Here is a 21,083-nt window from a genome sequence, read left to right as displayed (position 1 = left end):
TTTTAGATGTCCACAGCTCAAATGTATTCGGTCTTCTCCTTGGGTTAGAAGATATACTTTCAAGTACTCTAGGTAGCCATCCGGCACACTCAGCAACAGCCACAGGGAGCCTTCAAGTCTTTCAGTGTGCTATGTAACCAAGCACGGGATGTGATTGGCAGCACACCCACCCAGTCCTTATGGCCCAGCTCTGTGCCCTCTGCTATGAGCAGGTGTGGACACGGGCCCCAGCCGAAGCGGTTGGATGGTTGTGGCACCAGGTGGACTGAAGGTAGGTGTAACCCCAGGCAGGCCACCAGTAAACATGCAGTTGCATCCCCTGTGACGACCTACAGCACTCAGGAAGATTCAGTCTAAGTCTGGGCTGACAGAAGTCTCCTGACTTCTGTAGACAGCCGTTGTATTGATTCACAGCAATCTGGCAGATGTAGCCAATATACAGGCACTCAGGTAGATGCACAACCACAGGGCCAAGGAGGAACACAGTGTTGCAGTTCCAGACAGAACGTGCTATGAATGACTTGGGGCTGGTGGGGTGCACAGGCTCTAGGGTACTCTCTAGATCACCCTAAAGCAGTCAGCTTTTTCCCAGATGTCCCACTGTCACAGGGAATTGACTGGACCTCGCTCCTCCTGGAGTGTTTCTCTTCCTGGACAGCCTTCAAGGCGATTCAGGACAGGTCCACAAATACTCCAGTAGAAAGTCCAGGCTTCAGATGGTGTTCCCTCAGCTCAGGGACACAGGCTATTAGGCAAACATCAACCTTGGTGGCACATCAGTTTTTTCAGCATTCTGCGGACCACTGCCTTCCTTGGAAAGAAAGCACCTGGATCAAGAACAATGTGGAGTAGCTTGGGCCCCACTTTTTTTTTTTTTGCACAAACAGTGTCTTAAACTGTATAGCTGGTATGAGGTGGTGCTTTTTTCAAGTGTACTCTCCAGACTGTTCTTCAAACATAGCCTTTATGCGATACAGGTACGACTGGAGCGGTCCCCATCCTGTAACAAGCATAGCCAAGGCATATGAAGGTGTGAGGTTTCTGTACCTGGCTAGCATCGGCCCAACTGAATGAGTAATTGTGGTCAGGCAAAAGGGGAGGACTTACATAGCAAACTCCTCGCCTGTCACACAAGAGTCTTTAGTCCCACTCTCACCCCTACTATTCACCAATTGGCAGTGATCAGGAAGACTAATCAGCAGCTCCCTGAAACCAAAAGGTTCACACAATTTCTGAAAGGAGCTATTTCTCCATTCCTTCGCTTGTGTTTGGGGCCCCTCCCACTAGCTATCGGAATGCAAGCAAAATACTTCCATTGTCTTGGAGCAATGTTCTTACCCTATGTCTTGTGCTAGGCCTAGCCAGGGGAATGCAAAATGGATCCCGCTGGCCTTCCATACTCTGGCTCACTCACACACCATGCATGTGCTACATTCGCTACACAAATAGACGGACCGGGGATGTCAGTACAAGAGCCTGGGAACTCACATAGTAGTGAAAGTTTACACAGGTGGGCCATTAGGCCTCAACCAGAGTAACCCAATGAAAGAGGTCTGGCCAAACTACTGATCTCACTGCAGTGGCAGTGTTATGCTGCCACTACCACTCTATGCACTATTCACCATGACAGAAACAGTAGTCCACTGAGTACTCAGGGCACACTTGGTGCACCCATCCAGGTCAACAATGGTCAAGGACAGGCTTCTGCATAAACATTTAAGAAGGCGTGATGGTAAGGCCAAAATAAAAATTCTGGATACCAGATTAAAAAAACAGCTGAGAACACACGGCAGAGGAACATGCCCGTACACTATGCAGGGACCAATACTGCTCAAACAAACAGCATGGCGTCTGCAGATGCTTTATGTCGGGGGGGGGGGGGGGGGGGGGAGACTATTACACTAGGTTTGTGACATCACAAAGCTCATGACAGCCAAAACATGATGATATTAACACAGGGTAGACACAAAGGAAAACCTAAGGCACCAAACACACCAAGGAGAAAGGTGTAGCCAAAGCAACATCAAAATATGTGCAGCGAGCGCTAGGTGGCGCCTGCCTGTCATGGACGCCTTCCCGTGAGGCTCCCGACGCCGGTCCCCGCAAATCCGCCTAATCCCCTCCTGGACTGCCCTGGCCGGCCACGACCTGGGCGCTGGGGTGTGTGAGGCTGCCCTGCTGCCCCACGCCGGCTCTTGAGCCGCTGTGACCACCGGGGGCCTGCCTGGACGACGTGCAGCCCGGCCGGCGTCGGACGCAGACGACTGTGGAACCGCGATCCGGCCAGGCAGCAAATCCAGCCCGCGGCGCCCACGAGGGGCGCAGGCCTGATCCGGCCTGAGACGAGGACGCGGCGGCCGCGCGGCTGCCGCGGAGGCTGAAGACACTGGCTGGGTGCTGTCCTGCCTCGTGGATGCAGCCCGAGGCCCCCTGACATGCTATGCTGGGACCCCCCCCGAGCGGAGCCTGAGAGCAGGAACAGGCGGTGAGTGCGGCGGCGGAGGATCGCTTTACCGGGGCGGCTGCGGGGGTCGGGGGCGGAGGGGAGACCCCCCCATCGGGCCGTGCGTCGGCGGCCGGGGAGACCCGTACCCCTGCTCCCCCCCTCCCTGTCTACAACCTCTCCTCCTGGCTGCGGCGCTGCCCCGGCCCCGTGGCTCAGAGACTGGCCTCCGGTCCCGGGGGTGGAGGGGTCCTCACTGCTTCGGGCCGCACATCGGCGGTCGGGGGTGTCGCTGCTGTTTTCCCCCCCCCCCCCCTCTCCATCGTTTGGGGCCCCGGATCACGCAAGTCGACAGGCGACACCGTGCCCCCCCCCTGGGGGTGGCGGAGGGACCGCTCGGGCGAGGTGTCCCCCCTGGAGAGGTGGGCTATGCTCCGGAGGGCTGGCCCTGGCGATTCCCGACGGCGGTGCCCTTGAGGAACGACCCGCTGCCCGGAGACTGTGGGCTGCGCTGCTGGACCTTGCTTCGCTGGGAGAGGCCCGCGGCCACAACTGAGGCGGGGGATCGGACTCGCTGCCCCGCTGGGGAGCCCGCCGGAGACTGACCGCTGGGGCTGGCCGCCTCGGGCCCTTTCCGGCCGCGGGTTCCCCCCGCCGCCCCCCTGCTCGGCTCATGTCCGCTCGAGCACCCCCTGACGCTCTGCGGGTGTGACGTTCGCTCGTTGCCCCGATTCACGGACGGCCACCGCAGATATGGGTAAAGACAAAGCCAACAAGCCAGCGTCCGGGTCCACCCAAACCAGGATGGACAAATTTACGACTTCCGACAAGGGGCCCGGCTCCGCGGCCGCGCCGGCCTCGGCCCCCGCCACGGACCTTGCGGCCATCAACTCCTCCCGCGCCTCCCTCGAGGGCATGGTGGGAGAGGTCAAAGTGGACGTTGCTCTTCTCCGCCAGGATCTGCGGAATGCCACCGCCCGTATTTCCGAGGCCGAGTCCCGGATCTCCACCGCCGAGGACGACATCCGCCACCTACAGGACCAGGTTCGGGAGTTGACCACCCACTCTAAGGAACTACACCGCCGGGTCGAAGATACAGAAAATCGCGCCCGGCGCAACAACCTGCGCTTAGTGGGATTTCCGGAGGGAGTTGAATCGGGCCGAACGGACGACTTCATGGAGCGATGGTTCCGGTCCTGGATGCCGGCGGACAGCCTATCTCCCTCGTTCGTGGTGGAGAGAGCCCACCGCTCCCTGGCCCCCAGGCCCCCAGGTGCGCCCCCCCGGCCGTTCATCCTCAAACTTTTGAACTTCCGCGACCGGGACGCCATCCTCCGCGAGGCCCGCTGCGAAGGCGCCCTCCATTACCAGAACCACAAAATCATGGTATTTCCGGACTACACCCGCGAAGTCCAAGAGCAACGCCGCTCCTACACGGAGGTGAAACAAAAGATGCGCTCTCTGGGACTCCAATATCAGCTCCAGTTCCCGGCCCGCCTCCGGGTCGTCTTCCAGCACAAGACTCTGTTCTTCGATACCCCGCGGGCGGCCTGGGCCTGGTTGACGGAGGAGCACCCCCTGCAGTGCTCTGGACGCGGCTCGCCTACGGGTATGCGGGGGGGGACGAGGAAGGCCCCGGACATCGAAGAGCCGTCGGCGGCATCGCACGTTACCCCGGGAGCGCACAGCGGAGGAGGTGATCAACACGCGCTCTGGGAGAAGGTCACGCCGAGGGTCGAGAGCCTCCTCTGCCTCCTCGGCCGCACACGCCAGTCCCGGGGCAGACGGACGGCGGATCGTGCCGCCCCGGCCCACGGGCCCTGCAGCTCAGCCGGTCGAATTGGTGGACTCTTCGGACCTCTCTCGCAGCCCTAACATTTGACTTTCTTTGCTTCTCTTGGGGGAGGGGGGCTGGGGATGCCTGGACGGGGGCGGGATGCTCCGTTATCAGTGTTGCTCTTGGCCAGGGCAGGTAACTCAGGTTTGAATTTATCGGTATCAGGGGTCCACTAGCGCTCAAGCCCAAGCGTTTTAGCTTGGTGGTTCTTTCATTTGGTTCGGGCGACAGATGCTTCCGTTTTCGAAGTGTAGGGTGGGGGGGGGGGGGGTAGGGGGGGGGGGTTTGGGGTTGGTTTGGGGTTGTTTCTTCCCCGTTGGGAAGACTTTGTTGGTGAGGAATGACTCCCTCTTAATTGTTGTACTAAGGCATCATGTGCTGTTTGGCTTGCTCTCCTGCCCGATGTCCCGTTGTCCTTCCTCTCTGGGGACCTGCTCAGCCGCGCCCCTACTGGCCCCCTCTCCTGTCCTAGACCATGGCTGACCCGCCTGTCCCTAGGGCCGCCATGCGCATACTATCCTGGAACGTCAATGGTCTTCTGGACCGTTTTAAACGTATGGCGGTCCTCAAATACGCGCAACGCGCTGAGATCGATGTACTCCTCCTCCAGGAGACTCACCTGTTGGGTAACAACTGCCCCTTCCTTGGCCGCTACGGTTATGACAGGGTATGGCATTCCGGTTTTGCACGGGGATCCCGAGGGGTGGCCATTTTGCTCCGCAAGTCCTTCCCCTTTGTCCTGTCCCGGGTGCATTTGGACCCCCAAGGTATGGTAGTGGTGGTTTCTGGCAGTCTGGAGGGGCGACCCCTTACCCTGATGTCCCTTTATGCGGCGCCATCCCTCTTGCAGTCGGCCCTCTCCCACGCAGCGGGTCTCCTTCCGACACTCCCGGCGGGCTCCCTCATTCTCGGCGGAGATTTCAATGCCGTCTACTCGCCTCACCTGGACTCGACGGGCCCGATCTCCCTGTCCCGCGTCGCCCGCGCAAAACAGCTCTCATCCTGGGCTGAATCGCAGGGCCTCTGCGATGTCTGGCGGATCTGGCACCCGCAGGCACACCAATACACCCACACATCGGCGGCCCATCACTCCCATGCCCGGATCGACCTCATCTTCGTACCATCCACCGACTGCGGGGGGGTGCGAGATGTACGCATTCTTCCGAGGGGCCTTTCGGACCACTCGCCTGTGCTCCTCGCTCTTGGTCCCCCACCCCTCTCTGCCCGTCCGATGTGGCGCCTGAACGCCTGGTTCCTCCACGACAAGGCTTTCCGGAAGGCGGTCGGGGGCGAAATCGCCGACTACTACTCCCATAACGAGGGCTCTGTCATCTCCCCTGCCGTCTTGTGGGAGCCCGGCAAGGCGACTGTCAGGGGCGCCGCTAAGGGGCATCTGCAGCGCCAACGGCGGGCCCAATCCCAGAAGCTCGCGGAATGTGAAGCCCAAGCCTTGGAATTAGAGCGCGGTCTGGGGGAATTGGACGATGCCGTCCGATCTCGTCGATTGGCCTTCCTGCGGGAAGAGATTAGTCTCCATTCCCTGGAGGCGGCGAAGATTCTATGGCGCTCCTCGGTGGCCCGGGTCTACGGATGGGGAGACAAAAACGGCACTCTTCTCCACCGACTGGCGACCTATCCCCGGGCGGGAAGGATCATTCCGGGCGGGAAGGATCATTCCGGCCATCGCGGACCCAGCGGGTGGTACTCACACAGCCTCGGTGGCGATAGCCCAGGCGTTCGCTGACTATTACTCCCAGCTATACCGCCACAGGCCGTCCACGCTTTCCCTTGAAGAATTGCTGGGGACGACCGCGGTGACACTTACGCGATTGCAGCCTGAGGTTTCCGAGACCCTTGATTCGCCGATCGTGCTGCAGGAGATCGAGGAGGCCATTGGCCGCTTGGCGCCTGGGAAGACCCCGGGTCCCGACGGGTTCCCCCAGGAGTATTACGCTCACTATCGTGCGATGCTGGCCCCCAGGCTTCGGGACCTCTTTGCAGCCGTGGTGGACGCGGGCTCGTTCCGGCCCGAGACGGACACGGCAACCATAGTTGCCCTCCCCAAGACTCAGCCTCCCTCGCGGTCCTGCTCCGACTATCGGCCGATATCCCTTATCAACACCGAACTCAAAATCTATGCTACGGTCCTGGCACAGCGGTTGCGCCCGTCGCTTGCCTCCTTGGTCCACCCGGATCAATGCGGCTTTATGCCGGAGCGGGGGACCAGACACTGCCTGCGGCGCCTGCATCTTGCGATGGCGCACCGCGGCCGCCTTTCCCCCTATCTGGCCCTCCTCCTGGTTGACTTTGAAAAGGCCTTCGACTCCGTGGGATGGGCGTACTTGGCCGACGTCCTGGAGCGCATGGGTTTCGGCCCCCAGTTCCGTGCCATGGTAGCGGTCCTGTACGCGCACCCGCGGGCCCGGGTGTTGGTCACCGGGGCTCTCTCTCGCCCGTTTCCCATAGGTCGGGGGACGCGCCAGGGTTGTCCGCTCTCGCCCCTCCTTTTTGCGTTGGCCATGGAACCCCTGGCGATGCTGATTCGCGCGGATCCCGTTCTTCGCGGATGGGAATGGCCAGCTGTGGCCCCCGATAAGATTGCCCTCTACGCGGACGATGTCCTCCTCTATCTTTCCGACCCAGCGACCTCGGGGCCCCGGGTCCGCCGGATCCTCCATCGGTTTGGCCAGGCGTCGGGTCTCCATCTGAACCCCAAAAAATCTGTTCTAGTTCCGCTACACCCGTCGCGGGAATGTTTCGACTGGCAATCAGATATTCCCCTCCGGAGACTCTCCTTTAAGTACCTGGGGATCTGGGTCACCCTCCTCCCGGAACTCTGCTGGGCACTCAATGTGGCTCCAGTAGTAAACAAAGCCAGATCAGATATGCTCCGGTGGCAGGCCCTCCCATTGAATCCGCTAGGAAGAGTCGCCTTATATAAGATGATGATCCTCCCCAAGTTTCTTTACATGCTGCAAAACACTCCATGCCCCTTTCCGCGCCCGTGGTTCCGGGACCTGGATAAGATGGTGACCAAATTCCTTTGGGGCGGTGGTCGACCTCGGCTGGCCTTGGACCGCTGCAGGGTCCCCTCCTACGACGGCGGCCTAAGCATGACCAACCTCTACCTCTACTATCTGGCCACCCAGCTACTGGTGGTCCACGATTGGTTCTCAGGGGGCTGGGGCGACCCGGCTTATCGACTCGAGGTGAACTGCCTCGGGTTCTCCTCCATCCAAAACATGCTCTATGGCACAACGATCCCCCTGTCGCTCCCCGGCGTCGTGCGGGCTCCCTTTCTCGCGTGGCGTGCGGCCTTGCGACACACCAGATGGTCGGGGACGTCCACGCAACTCACTCCGCTTTGGCACGGGACGTGGCTGCGGGAGGTGGTGGGACTAACGGGCTTTCGGCAGTTGGATCTTCTCGGTATCTCCTGTCTGGGCGATATATGGCGTGGAAGCCGCATGTGTTCCTTCCAGGAGCTTCGGACCCGCTTCTCGCTGCAACCTTCTCAATTCTACCGCTACCTTCAATTGCGCCACGCGGTTCGGGCTCACGTCCCTCTAGATTCCAGACTGCCTTCCCATAGTCCGCCTGAGGCCCAGGTGATGTTGGGGTATCTTGGGAGGGGGGGCATATCCCGCATTTATAAATCCCTAATTAACAATACACCGGTGGATTGGAGCGGGCTAAAGCAGCGATGGGAGGCTTGGGTGGGACCCCTGGATGAGGCGGACTGGAGGGACGCCCTTATGGGCCCTCGGTCGCTTACCACCTCCGCGAGGCTGCGGCTTATCCAACTTTATTACCTCCACACTGCCTATTTGACCCCGGACCGCCTGTACCGTGCGGGCCTCCGCGTGGACGCCTCTTGCACTCGCTGTGGGGAGGTTCCGGCAGATTTTTTCCACATGGTGTGGTCTTGCCCTCGTCTGGGGGACTACTGGGCAGCGATCGAGGCCGATCTAGTGGAGGTTCTGGGTTGGGAGGTCCCCCACGAGCCTAGAATGGCCCTGCTGGGCATCATGGACGGGATGGACGGGTCCCGTAATGAAAAGTACTTCCTCACCACTGCCCTTATGGTGGCCAAGAGAGATATAGCGGCAGCGTGGTCACAGCCAGACCCGCCCAGAGTGGCTACCTGGAGTAAAGGGGTGGATTGGTGTGCGGCTCAGGAGCGGTCGCTATACGCTGCACGGGGCTGCCCAAAAAAATTTCGCAAGATATGGGGGAAATGGTTGGGGGGCCTGTTTTGAAGGGTGGGTGCACAGGGGGGGGGGGGACGGAGGATGGGAGGGGGCGGGGGGGTTTTTGCACTTGCCTGTTGATGCTTTCCTGATTGCAGATACTGATGCCTTGTTCACTGCACTGATGTATATTATTCCTGATATTGTTCTTTATGCCGCAAAACACAATAAAAAGAAGTTTATCAAAAAATATGTGCAGCATGCTTCTAACAATAAAAAATCCAAGCAAGGACTGCACTGCCAAAGGCGAGCAACCAACAGCACCAATGCAGGCCAGAATCAAACAACTAGATGATCAAAGAATGAACTCCTGCATGTGCTCATCCTTGAAGGAGAATAAACACTGGAATGGATGAAACAATGTCCAATTAGCCAACTTCCATCACCAGAAAATGTTTAAGTGCTCAAATGCACAAACATAAACGTATGCAAATAAGCCAGGGAATACACCGGTCCACAGATGACAGCACCTTGCCTTATCCCAGCACTCAATCTACATTGACCCTGATTACATGTTACTTATAAATGTCCAACTTGGGCAGAAATGTGAGTTTCCAACTGAACAGGGAACACAAGTTTAGCAGATTTACTGCACCGTTCAGAGACGCTCCCCCCGACCCCATTTCACCAAGAAAATCCTAGAAAAGTGCTGGCATTGAGATACAACCAGTGACTCAAAGGTATATGCCTCATTCTGGATTTAAGAACTCACCAAAGGTGGGTATTACCAACCACAGTAAATACCGAAACCCTTTCCCCAGACATTACAACAAAACTTGTAATGAATCCCACAGAGGGTAACTGGAGGGTCACTGGTAAGGCAACACAGATAGGTAGGCAGTCCAAAAATTTTAACTCTAATGGACCAACTCTCGAGAGGTCCCATCCTCAAGACCTGAAATCAGAGTTATGAAACAGCAAAGACGCCATAAAAGTAGGCAAGAAGGAGACCTTGCTCAGCAGGCCTCTTCTACCACCTAAGAGTTTTGTTATAGGGGCCATTACCCTATGGCCACCACACCCACTGTGCATCTGAAAAAAACAACTGTTGAAACAGGAAATGGCTAAAATGTACATAGTGGTTTGGTAGCCAAACGAATTGGGGAGCCGTGTTTACCACGAGTGGGGAGACTGCCAGACCCACTATCCATCAGGGCAAAAGAGCCCTGCAACAAGCCATACCTGCCGGCCTGACAGCGCTATTAAAGCGCACCTTCTGTTCCGTGGGACGTGCCCTGGCCAAGAGCCGGCCCGTCTTGCGCCCGTCTATTGCCCGAGGAGACTGGGCCACCCCTCGGACATCTGCAGAACAAACAGGTAAATTCAACTTGAGTGATCCACTTGAAACTGTGCTTATTTTTCTTTCAACAGTGCCTTCTGTTAAATGTGGGTTTGGGAGTGAGGGAATGCAGCCCACAAAATGGGCAAGAGCAAGACCCCAACTAAAGCGGCTAAGCCTGCTGTCAACCCTACTCGATGGGTTCCTACAGCATGCATTGGTTGCGATAAACAATGAAATCTAAACAGTTGAGAGGCGCTTATCTCGGCTTTCAACCTTCCTGTGCACTCTCTCTTGGCCCTTCCAACACAAGCCCTGGCATGAATGCTGTCACACCAAGTATACCATTGGATTCTAATCCCACTAGCCCCCGACCGGCTATCCCAACCTTGATAGCCCATGTACCCTTGGAGCCGCAAATTGAAATCGTCCCCCAGAACTGTAACGCCCCAAGAGGGAAAACAACAAAAACAGCAGTGTGCGCAAAAAGTCTAAACGTCCAAGGACAATGGCTAAAAGCTTGCAACAGGATCTAGAGGATCGAACAGAGGACAAAGTTGAGCACATGCTGGAGTACTTTCTTGAGAGATCTGGAGGTAAACTAGAAGCCAAACTAAGGCATATAAATCAACGCTTAACTGCAATAGAAGTCGTACTTGATCTTAGCAATAGGTTGCCTAGGTTTACCACTCTGACCTCCACTATCCCTTTGCTTCCCTCAAGGACTGATTCAACAGCCTTGGCAGGCTGTTCGGATGTGCTCCCCTCCCCCCCCCCCACCAGCAATCATGACCCCTAACTGCCCGATGAGCGACCCTCTACACGGGATCAATGTACAACACCCTCCACACTGCGAACCTGAAACACAGGAGGTCCTTCAGCCAAGTCCAGGGAAGGAGAGGAAGGGGACTGAGAAGGGGGTGGGAATAAAGACGATGGGAGAGCTACCCACAAAATCATTGTCCTTGATCTCCCCCTGAGGCGTGCCCTTATGTTGCAGTGTTATCTAATGTGCCTTGTATTCCAACAAACGCCACCGAGTCACTCACCCAGTTAAAGAACAAGGTACTCCACCGGTTAAACCTGTATGCTAACCTATTGTTCCTAAAGGCGCCCAGAATACTAATGGTGTGCAGGGTGGGTTGGCTGGGTGCCTTGCCCAAGCGCTTCCCAGGTGGCTGTGGGATTGTTAATTTCAATTCTACTCTTATTGTCCAACAATTGTTTCTTAGTTATAATGCAAGCGGCAAGATACACCCTAGCATGTGCCTCTATCAACTAAACTCTTTCTATCCACCCTGGAGCTATTTATCCAAGCGAGGAGGAGGGCATACCGTAGGAATGATACTAGAATGAACTACAGGTGGTACTTCCCCCCACAGAGTGAGGACCACTCTCCTCTGGCTGAGACTGATTGACTCAGTAAAAATGGACCCCAGACCCTCATGACCTCACTGACCCACGGACAGCCTGCCAGACAACTGAGCCCAATACCAATTCTACTCCTTCTAGAAGCCGCCCAGATGCCCGATTGTTAGACTGGCTCCCTCACCATTAGCATATTTAGCTGTGACTCTTTGGTAGGAGAAAAGAAAACACTGGGAAACTGCATTCAAGAGGAAATGAGAGATCTATTATTGGTCCCACCCGTCAAAAAGCAGCAATATGAGGCCACCTCCCTCACACCCACCACAGTTAGCTTCTTAACTTGGAATATTGCAGGAATTAGCTCGATGGTGGATAATCCATCATGGGGCACTTTATTGATAAACACCAAATATGCCTCTTTCGAGAGACCTGGGCTCAAGATCCAACTGACAGGTGTGGCTACAAGGGCTTTCGGGTCCCATCTAGCAGATCGACAGCAGGTCGGCCATTGGGCGGCTTCCTCGCATGGATACATGTATCACTCTCCAGCCCCATCACTCAATTCCAGTTGGGTTGCAGGGACATCCAAGGGCTAGTCTTCTCCCCAGATAAGGTTGCTCCCATCACTGTAATTAACATATACAATTGAGGCGTAGGGAAATGCTCTGAATCTGCAATCCTGAATGCAATGAACAAAATCCTAGAGGGTTTCCTAGGCTCCCACTACATGATTAATATGGGGGACTTAAATCTCACCTTTGAGCGCAATGCTGTAGCACAGGATGTATCCTCTAAAGAGCATCAATTCTGGGTCATCCCAGAACTGAAAACTCCATGTAGGAAATCACTATCAAGAGCTGCCCTTCAGGCGTTGGATATTAACTTGGCCTACGAGTTGCGGGCCTCCAACCGTCACTCGCATTCTGTTGCCACTCCTGTACCAACATTTAGGCGTCGGTCTTGTGCAAGCCAGATTGATTATGTTTTATTGGATGTTAGATTATGGAAACATATGGCTGATGTGCTGACTGTACGGGACGAAAGCAATCACGAACCTCTAGTACTCCACGTCCACAGCTTTTTAGCATTTGCGCCCCCCCGCAATCCACTGGAAGATAGGAGCAGCAGTTGGAGGTTACTAGCAATTTGAGAAATGGGGCGCTATAAAACTGTTCCCCGGATGTACTGTCCGAACTGTATTCGATCCTAGCGGCACATATGGAGGCCATGTATGAAAACTAGGGGGACTGTGGAATGGTTATTGAGGAACACGCTAAACTTTTTAATAGACTCAAGGACATTTTTGTATTTAAATCTAACAGCACAGGAAGCAAGCACAAAGCCACTGGATGGTTTAATGAACCCTGTAGGAAAGCTAAGATAATTTACTCAAAGCTATTAAAAATTGTAACTGCCAAGATATCAAGGCACTAAGAGCCATATATAGGCGGGAAATACAAGTTGCAAAACGCAGCCTGGGAAAGCAAGCTCTGGGCTGAGCTACTTGAAGCTTCGCAAAGTAACGATCAGAATGGTTTTTGGCGATTAGTAAGCTGTGCTAGCTGGAACTCCCACACTCCAGTAGGGCCTCCATACTCACAGAAGGCTATTCCAGCATGTCTGATACAGAACAGCCATTAGCAGCATCTGTCCCCCTCTCCTTTAGAGATATGCCCTGTGCTTCCCTGGAGTTTCTTCTTAACGGAACTGCTTTAGCAGCTAACGCTTTTAAATTTGGGAAGGCACCAAGCTTAGACAAAATCCCAGGTTACCTATATAAATCCAACAACGGCATCTGGGTTCCATATTTAAATACTATTACTAATATAATTGCTGCTGGTGCCTTGACTCCATCTACATGGAGGGGGAGGAGATTGTCCCAATCGTCAGACAGGGAAATCCGGGTGATCCATCTAACACCCCATCAGCCTCTTGGACAACCTCCAGAAGGTTTTTTGTAAACATATTCTAGATCGACTAGAGGACTGAATGGATGACAATCATATCATTTCCAATCTCCAAGCAGGATTTACACTTTTGACCAGTTCAATAGATCAAGTCTTCCGCTTTCTGTAAACTAAGTTGAAAACTGTTGACATGGGGCGGTTATCTTTTTGTGGCCTTTGTGGACCTCCGAGCCGCTTTTGACTTAGTCCCAAGAGACAAGTTATGGACCAATCTCCAGGGTATGGGGGCCCTGTGTAATCTACTAAGAATTATAGTCTGCCTCCATGAAGGGAACTACGCTAGGATCTGCAGTTAGTAGGGTGTTCGCCAAGGGATGTGTTCTGGACCCTACCCTCTTCCTTTTAAAAATTAATTAATTCTGTAGGCTATCTAACTAGCTGGGCAAATGACTCTCCCTCTCTTGATGGGCAAAAAAAAAAAAAATCACAGGCTCTTTATTATGCACTTTTTATGATGAGCTCATGTACTGTGATTTACAATGTTGGTTTTTAATGTTCTTGACAATGAAACTTGTTTTCGATCTGTCAAACTTTGAAACTGAACTGATGACTGGAGGCAGGCAGATTTATCTAAAGATGTTTACATCGGATAGCAGACACAGTGGTAAGTTGCATAACACATGTGCCCCACCAGGAGCAAGTGTTATCAACTCAGTCCCCAGTTACTGTTTGTCAGATCCCTGTAGACCTTCATAGGACGACAGAGGCAGCTCTCAAGACGCACAGTGACGAAACAACAGCCATGCCAAATCACAACACTATTGAACTGCTATGGTCATCGAGTCTACGCATCAAAAGCAGGGTCCAAGTCGAATTTTACTTCTAAAAAGAACATGCCCAAAAGTCTTGCGAAGCAAGAGTTACTTTTCAAAATCCAGAATTCAGGTGCCAAAATCCTGATATGCAAGGTTGATAACCAAGAAGGTCAGGGAAAAAAAAGAAAAATAAGGAAGAACAGAGCAAACAAAGGCTGCAAAATTAATCCTTTATAGTTTTTGCCTTTTACTTTAGGAGCTAGAAAAGGAGGACACTGTTAATCTTAGTTCAATAATAGAGGAACATGTACATCATGTGGAATCACCATCCTTATCGCATATGCAACCATGAAAGTAAGTCTCAGCGAAGCTCAGCTTCAGATCACTAAATAGCTTTCACCTAAGCTTGTACATGGCTCTCCAAACTCTTAATCCGACTAGAGCACTTCATATCCTATTCATGTTTCCACTAAGGCCACGAAGGCAACATCAATACTTCGAGGATATAGATTTCTCTGAAAGGCTCGTCTGCCACCGACATGAAACAATTCAAGACATGACTCGTCTTTACACAAATAATGCTTGCACTTGTGGATGGAAGAAAAATGACCTTCTTGCTGAACAATACATTTGCTTAGACGACAAATGGCCTAATGGCAACCAGTCATGTTCGTTCAAGACAACTATGGCTTTTGAAATCCAGAAAAACATCCAGCAATATTCTGTAACGTTAACCATAATGCCAGAAGAGGTAGATCCTGGCTTACTTATCCTGAAATCCTAAAAAGAAAGCATCTGGAGAAGGAACAGGAAAAACACCCACATCATAAAAGGGAAACATTTCAGAAAGAGGCACTCCATAGACAATCAACAGAGCAAGACTGATGATTAAACACAGGGCGTGAAAAACCAGTGAGCTGCTTCTAGACCCATTGGTTGGGCAACACAGTCACTAGAACCACAATTTCTCTACTCAACACTGCTTTCTAAATGGAGGTGTAAAATATATTTGACATCCAGGATTTTAAATTTGTCACCATTAAAACAAACATTTACGGGAACTGGAACTTGCTCCTTCATACATGCCTCAGTGTACTCAAACATCAGTACAATGTAATGTGTAGTAGATTCAAAAAGGTGTTGGAATCCAGTGCTTAATTTGAGCCGGTGCTTTCCGGTGTTCAGCACCGGCACTTAATTGCTAGCACCGGGGCTACTGACAGGCTGCCACATTTTTTTTTTTTTACCATATTTTAATTTACTGTTCCAGCAATGCCATGCATCATTGTCGTTTTTTCGTACTGGATTCAATCTTACTGAAAGCTGTGCAGATGTTGCTAAGCTGAGTTTTTCCACGACAGTCTTTCATTTTACTTCTAGCTTGATTCTATTTTAAGAGAGGCAGTGCATCCTGCACTCTGCTCCTGGGGCAGTCTCGGAGTCTGCAGCTGTGGCTGCTAAGTGTTAATGTAACATTTATACTGGGATTCGGCAGCGGCAGGGCATATTTGCTACATTCATAACTTCCGTGACTCAGAGTCAGGAGGACAAGACGAGTTTTGTAGCACACACGTCCTGATGCCGCCAGCGGCCAGAGTTAAATTTACAGGCACGGCAGGCTCGCACTGCAGTTAATTTAAATTAATACAAATGTTGCTCCAGCACCGGAGGGAGCCGACCCACCGCCCCGGGACGCTGGTGGTTGAGTGAACAGCCCGGGGCAGGCCTTGCGCTGGAGTTGTTCAGCACATAAGGCGCACCAGTCTCTCCACGGAGCTGCTCAACATCAGAAGTGAGTTGTTGAGGCCACGGCAAGGGCAAAGTAAGTGCAGCCTGAGTGTGAACTCTCTCTTACTCTGATTATAATTATGCTTTCATTATATAGCATTTGCCGCACCCTGTCTTCCTCCTTGGCTTCAACTAATCCGGGTTTTGCTGATCCATGTCTTCCTCCTTCACCCCCTGTTGAACCCCCGGTCCACGCACCTCACACATGTTTCTGACAATCCTAAAATGTCTGCTAAATTGTATGAGGGGTTACTGCGCTGGCCTCAGCCTGTGAGGTATTGCAAAATGGTGTTTGACAGCCTGTCTTATGCTAGTCAACTGAGACTGGGTGACTCTTAGACAGCTCAGATGCCTCCGTGTGTAACTTGTTCATGTTGGCCCATCGCATATCTTTCCTGTTGGGCCGGGTCCCACGTGGACAGAGACCATTTCTGGTGCTTTGCAGAAGTTTTAAAATCTTCATGGAGTTTCTTGTTGCTCAAATGCGTGTACATTCTGATATTTATATGTTTCTGTCGTCAGCATTGCTTGAATTTGTTTGCAAGACAGTGTCACTCATAGTCGTTGAAATGTGACTCATAATTGCACTTTAATTATTTAAATGTCACACATAGTTATCTGAAACCTTGGCAGCTATGTTTCTGGATCATGGACGGCAGAACCACTCACAGTAAAGAGAGAGAGAGATGCAGTCAAGGCTGCAAATGGTTTCTCTGCCTTAGGACAGAACTGAAAAGCAGACTGAAATACGTGGGTCACGAATACTAGAAGCATCATGTGTGGCACAGCTAGACAGTGTTCCGTTTTTTGGGTATGGGCTCATAATAGCAGGTTCCTCTGACAGCGAAGAATGCAGCCTGCAGGGGCCAGCAGCCAGCCTGGCCTGTCACCGGCCTGCGCAGCTTTTGTATATGATCTTATGTTTCTGGGGACCCTGCGAGTGCAGGGCTGGGCCTCTGAGAACGAGGCTGCCCGCTCTCCAAGGTCCAGGCGTAGGTGTCCGGTGTGGAGGAGAAATGAGGAGCATGGAGGAGGCTCCGGATTTGCACCACCTGCAGGAGAAACCTTTGGGGATAGGCGAGGCGCAAGGGGTGAACATGCAGGATGAGCCACAGACCCCAAATGATCAGGCAAGGGCAGTCCATCTTTTGCAAGGGGAAGCCCATAGGCCAGTCAATGTACAACAGAAGGGTGGGTCCACCATGGCTACTAAAAACAACCTGAAAATGCCCATGGCCAAGCAGGGCCTGCAGTGCCTGCACCATCTGTATGTAACACATCCAGGGGAAGGGACAACAGCAGCTGTGTGATGATGGCTCTGAGGCCCTCTTTACCACCCTACAGGACCATATCCCTAAAGACTCGCTAGCTGTTGGAGCCATGTTTCTGGCCGCCCCAGACGGTGTGATGACCTGCAATCAGTTAATGGGGGCAAGCTGTGAAGAGCCACGTTGCTGTGTGGAGGTAATGGAGCTGTCCACTGCGTCAAAACACCAGCATGCTCACGCCCTGAGCTGCCACCTCTTCAATTGCATGTACCGGGGCCACAGTGTATGCACCTTCTCATTACACTGTGGCTACAACAGCTTTACCAGCTCCTGGGTAAATGAGAGTGCCACCTGCCAAAGGGAGCCCGCCAGCAACGTCCTGCAGAGGCTGGCACTGTTCGCAGAGCAGGAGGTAAGAGCAACCAGCTGCTGAAAGGGCAAATTGGCACATATAGCACATGTGCACTGTTTGAGGTTACATGTTGAGAAAATGGACAAAATATCTCCGTATGCTAATGAGCAATTTCCATGGGGGGGGGGGGGGTCATAGTAAAACATGTTATCTATGATTGAGGTGAAGACAATGACTCACATTCTATTTGAAGCACTCACACATTTTGTCCATACATCACAGATAGCATCAGGTTATTACAACCCAGCAATTTTTAAGATTATACTGTTCCTGCTGTAGTCTCAGTCAACTTTACCCGTTTTTAGGCCTGGCTTGACAGCAGAACTGTCGCCAGACATTATGTGATCAGTTAAGAAAAGGGCTTTAAGCACCACTACCGGGTGGGGGGATTTGGCTCAGCCCATATGTTGGAAGCCGGCGTACATGTTTTGACTGTGCAGAATTTGTGTAAGTAAATCCACAAAGAATGCTTGCCCTCCAAGCAGCTGTGATCATTGTGTTTCTACATCCAGCTGGTCTTAAGATACGTGATAATTTACAGGTTTTTATTTTTTCTCTGGCAGCACCACAGATGGGAGGGAGGCAATATTTAACTTAAGACTTCAGAGTGCAGTTTTGTGTTTAAGAGCCCATGGATACACTAGTCCACATGGACTTTTTGTCTGCCTTCACAGTTTAAAGGGTGCTTGACCTTATGTCATCAACAAAAAAAGAGCTTTCAGAGTCATACTGAGACAGGGGTTTAGGCTCCATCCACATATTGATACCTCTGCAGACCTAAAAAAAAAAAATCATAACTTCCAGGTACCAGGTATGGTAACTTGAAGAATCCATTTGACCTAAATGTTATATACATGACGCATAAACTGGTCTCATTATATGGAAATATTACATTTTTCAAAGCCACTTTTTTCTTCTTTATCACATATGAGAGCACATTCCAATTTGTGAGTTCAGCATTCCTGCTGCACAAAAATAAATCCATTTGCTTTGATTGAATCGACTACCCGTATGCTCCTTGTATAATAAGAATCTAGGAGGGGCTGAGCCAGTAGATTGGAAGGGGTTAGTGACCCCATTCCAATGGTGGCTGGAAGGCTGCTTTCAGGAAGGGTCTGCCTTTCCAGCCCTGAAATCAACTCAGTCAGCCCTCCCTCACTCACGGCACACTGCGCCTCAGTCAAAGCAGGCATCCCTCTATCCCCTTTGCTCGAGGGTGCCTATCACAACCACTTAAGAGGAACCCTATTATAAAATCAGTGGTGCACATGCACCACTATCACACCTTCAGCTCTGAGGTGAACACCACCTACCACTGTACACTACCTACGGTTGCAGAATAGATTATTTTGCAGCCTTGTGCATTATGGAGCTGTGTTGGAAATTTAAGGCAGTGTCAGAGCTCATGTGGCTGCAATTGGATTATACATGGTGGTTGCTTGTCAACATTTGGACTATGCTTGGACACTAGGGGCAGTGCGTGGGTGGTGAATTTGAAGACATTATAGTGCATATTATGACTATGCAAGCCTAATGCACTTGGATATTTGATGGATATGACCCACTATATATCATGGAATCACGGGGTATTACATCTGGCTTTCAGAAGTGCCAGTTGAGGATGTGGGTAGAGCCAAAAGAGTAAGTGGGTGGAGCCTGTGGAAGACGTGGGTGGAGCTGGGAAAGTGGGTGTGGCCTCCTAAAAACTTGAACACCTGCACTTAATATTTTACAAATTACGCACTGGGAATCACTGTTGTATGTAGGTAGGTCACTTAGAATGTTTAAGCAAGTGGAAAATTACCATATCTACGTGTTCCTGATGAAATAATGTATTTCTGCAAAGACTGAAGTCACAGCTATCCAAACAGTGCGAAGACTCTAACCTCCTATGGCACGCATTGCAGCAAACCTCCTTGATGGCAACAAGTTTTACAAATGGCACCAAAGGTGTGTAGGGGGTTTTATTTTTCTGTTTGACCCCTAGGACTCTCATGCATGATTGCTTAAATCTGTGAGCTCAGAGATTTCGCTATTTCACTCGATATTTTATTAAGGCCCTTTGGAGATACATCACCGAAGAAGTCTGTGCGTAAGTGAGTTTTACTTAAGGAGTGCAAAACTTGCTTATTTCGCTATAGCGTAATTAAAGGAAATGCATCTCGCACTCAAGAAATGACATGAACAGTCCATTAGGGTAAAAATTCAACTCTAAAATTTCAAGCCAATTTCCAGTCGTTAGTGTTCAGATTTGTAGTTTTGCGGTCAAAAATTACCTGAAAGATGCGCTTGGGTAAAAAGAAATCTACTTGAAATGTTGCTGGAATCCCCGTGTTAAAGGAACTGATGCTCAAAACACTGCCGCTCGCATCTGGATTTGTAGGTTCACACTAAAAAATTACCCAAACGATCTGCTTACGTAAACAAAAAATCTACCTGAAATGCCACTCATGTTCAAAAATTACTCCAACGGTGCAGTTTAAGATAAAATTTAAATCAGAAATTATGCAATATTTTTGTAAATGGCATTTACATAGCGCTTCCCACCCCTGACGAAGAGTTGAAGCGCTTTGCAGCAAGTAGCAAACAACGCCAGAAGTGGTATAATTTTGGCATTTTAGAAAAAATTCCAATACGTGAAATTCACAAATTAACGCCAATTATGCAGGGGATTAGAATTCGTCAAGGCCTAGTTTATCTATTAAAAATGTAAAAAGTTAAAAAAAAAAAAAAAAAAAAAAGCTATAAACAAACTCAAATGCTAAAAGTCTTGGACAGCCAGTCTCTGGCGTTTATTTAAGAAAATGAGATCATTTTGAATTGTTGAAGACTGCATCAGACGTAAGGGGGGATTGGCAATTATGTTTAATGCTCCGAAGGCTGTCATCAGGGCTCCATTTACTTATATTGCACCCAGTGTTGAGGCTAGTTTGCTCCACCATCACTCACCAATTTCCTGAGCCCACGATGCAGACCTTCAAAGGAGCAGACATGATCTGGAGTGTGCGATGCAGAGCAGCAGCGAGTATCTAGTGAAGGTCAGTCCCAGCTCTGCTGTTTCAAACGGCGAGCGCCTAATAGAGACTTGCTGGGCTGCAATAACACACCCAATGTAACCCACGCTGTACCGTCATCATAACGACGCGACACTGTTTCAGGTATCAGGCCTGCTGGGCATTGTAGTTTCTACTAAAATTACTTCCGGGCTACTTTCCAAGAGTCTGGAGCGCTAATGTACAGGGAAAGCGCGATGAAAAATTACCAGCCATCTTGGTAGGGTTATTTTTCACGACTCGCTATAATTTTGCATTTAGCCACAGTAGATGTTTAACTTTGGGAGAGACTAGACGAGGGAACGGAGCACGCAGTGCTATGTGTTCACAGAACGTACGGCTAAAGCTATGATTAAAGGTCCTGGTGCTAATGTGTTGCCTAGAGAGCCCGGCTCAATGGGAAAACAAACATTGGCAAAGTCAATATGTCTCACCTGTGGAATGAGATCTATTAACTTTGTCAATGTTTATTTTACCCATGTTGTACCATGGCACGGCTCCTGTGCAAGGCCAGGCCGAAAACAATGCTGGTGAAAAGATCATGCTGTGTAAATATGTAATATATATTTGTCCAAGCCTATTCGCTTCAACTTTTCTTAAAATGTAACCTTTAGTGAATTTGCAACTTGTATATATGTACCTCTAACCACTAGTGTCTGTAGT

The 21,083-nt window shown here is 51.3% G+C and overlaps 1 protein-coding gene across 1 annotated transcript in view; it reads right to left on the bottom strand.

Moving 5' to 3' along the window:
* Positions 1-20,518, bottom strand: part of GPD1L (glycerol-3-phosphate dehydrogenase 1 like) — a 119,823-nt gene extending 99,305 nt beyond the window's left edge. The window contains exon 1 of the mRNA XM_085630576.1: positions 20,317-20,518. Within this exon, the coding sequence (XP_085486702.1) occupies positions 20,317-20,360 (44 nt within the window). The 5' untranslated portion in view covers positions 20,361-20,518. The remainder of the gene's footprint in view (positions 1-20,316) is intronic.
* Between the last annotated feature and the right edge of the window lie 565 nt (positions 20,519-21,083).

The sequence above is a fragment of the Triturus cristatus genome, chromosome 10, assembly GCF_964204655.1.
Source record: "Triturus cristatus chromosome 10, aTriCri1.1, whole genome shotgun sequence".
In the NCBI taxonomy this organism is placed as follows: Eukaryota; Metazoa; Chordata; class Amphibia; order Caudata; family Salamandridae; genus Triturus; species Triturus cristatus.
The sequence above is the reverse complement of the archived record's forward strand: the minus strand, read 5'-3'. Positions and strand labels throughout refer to the sequence as shown.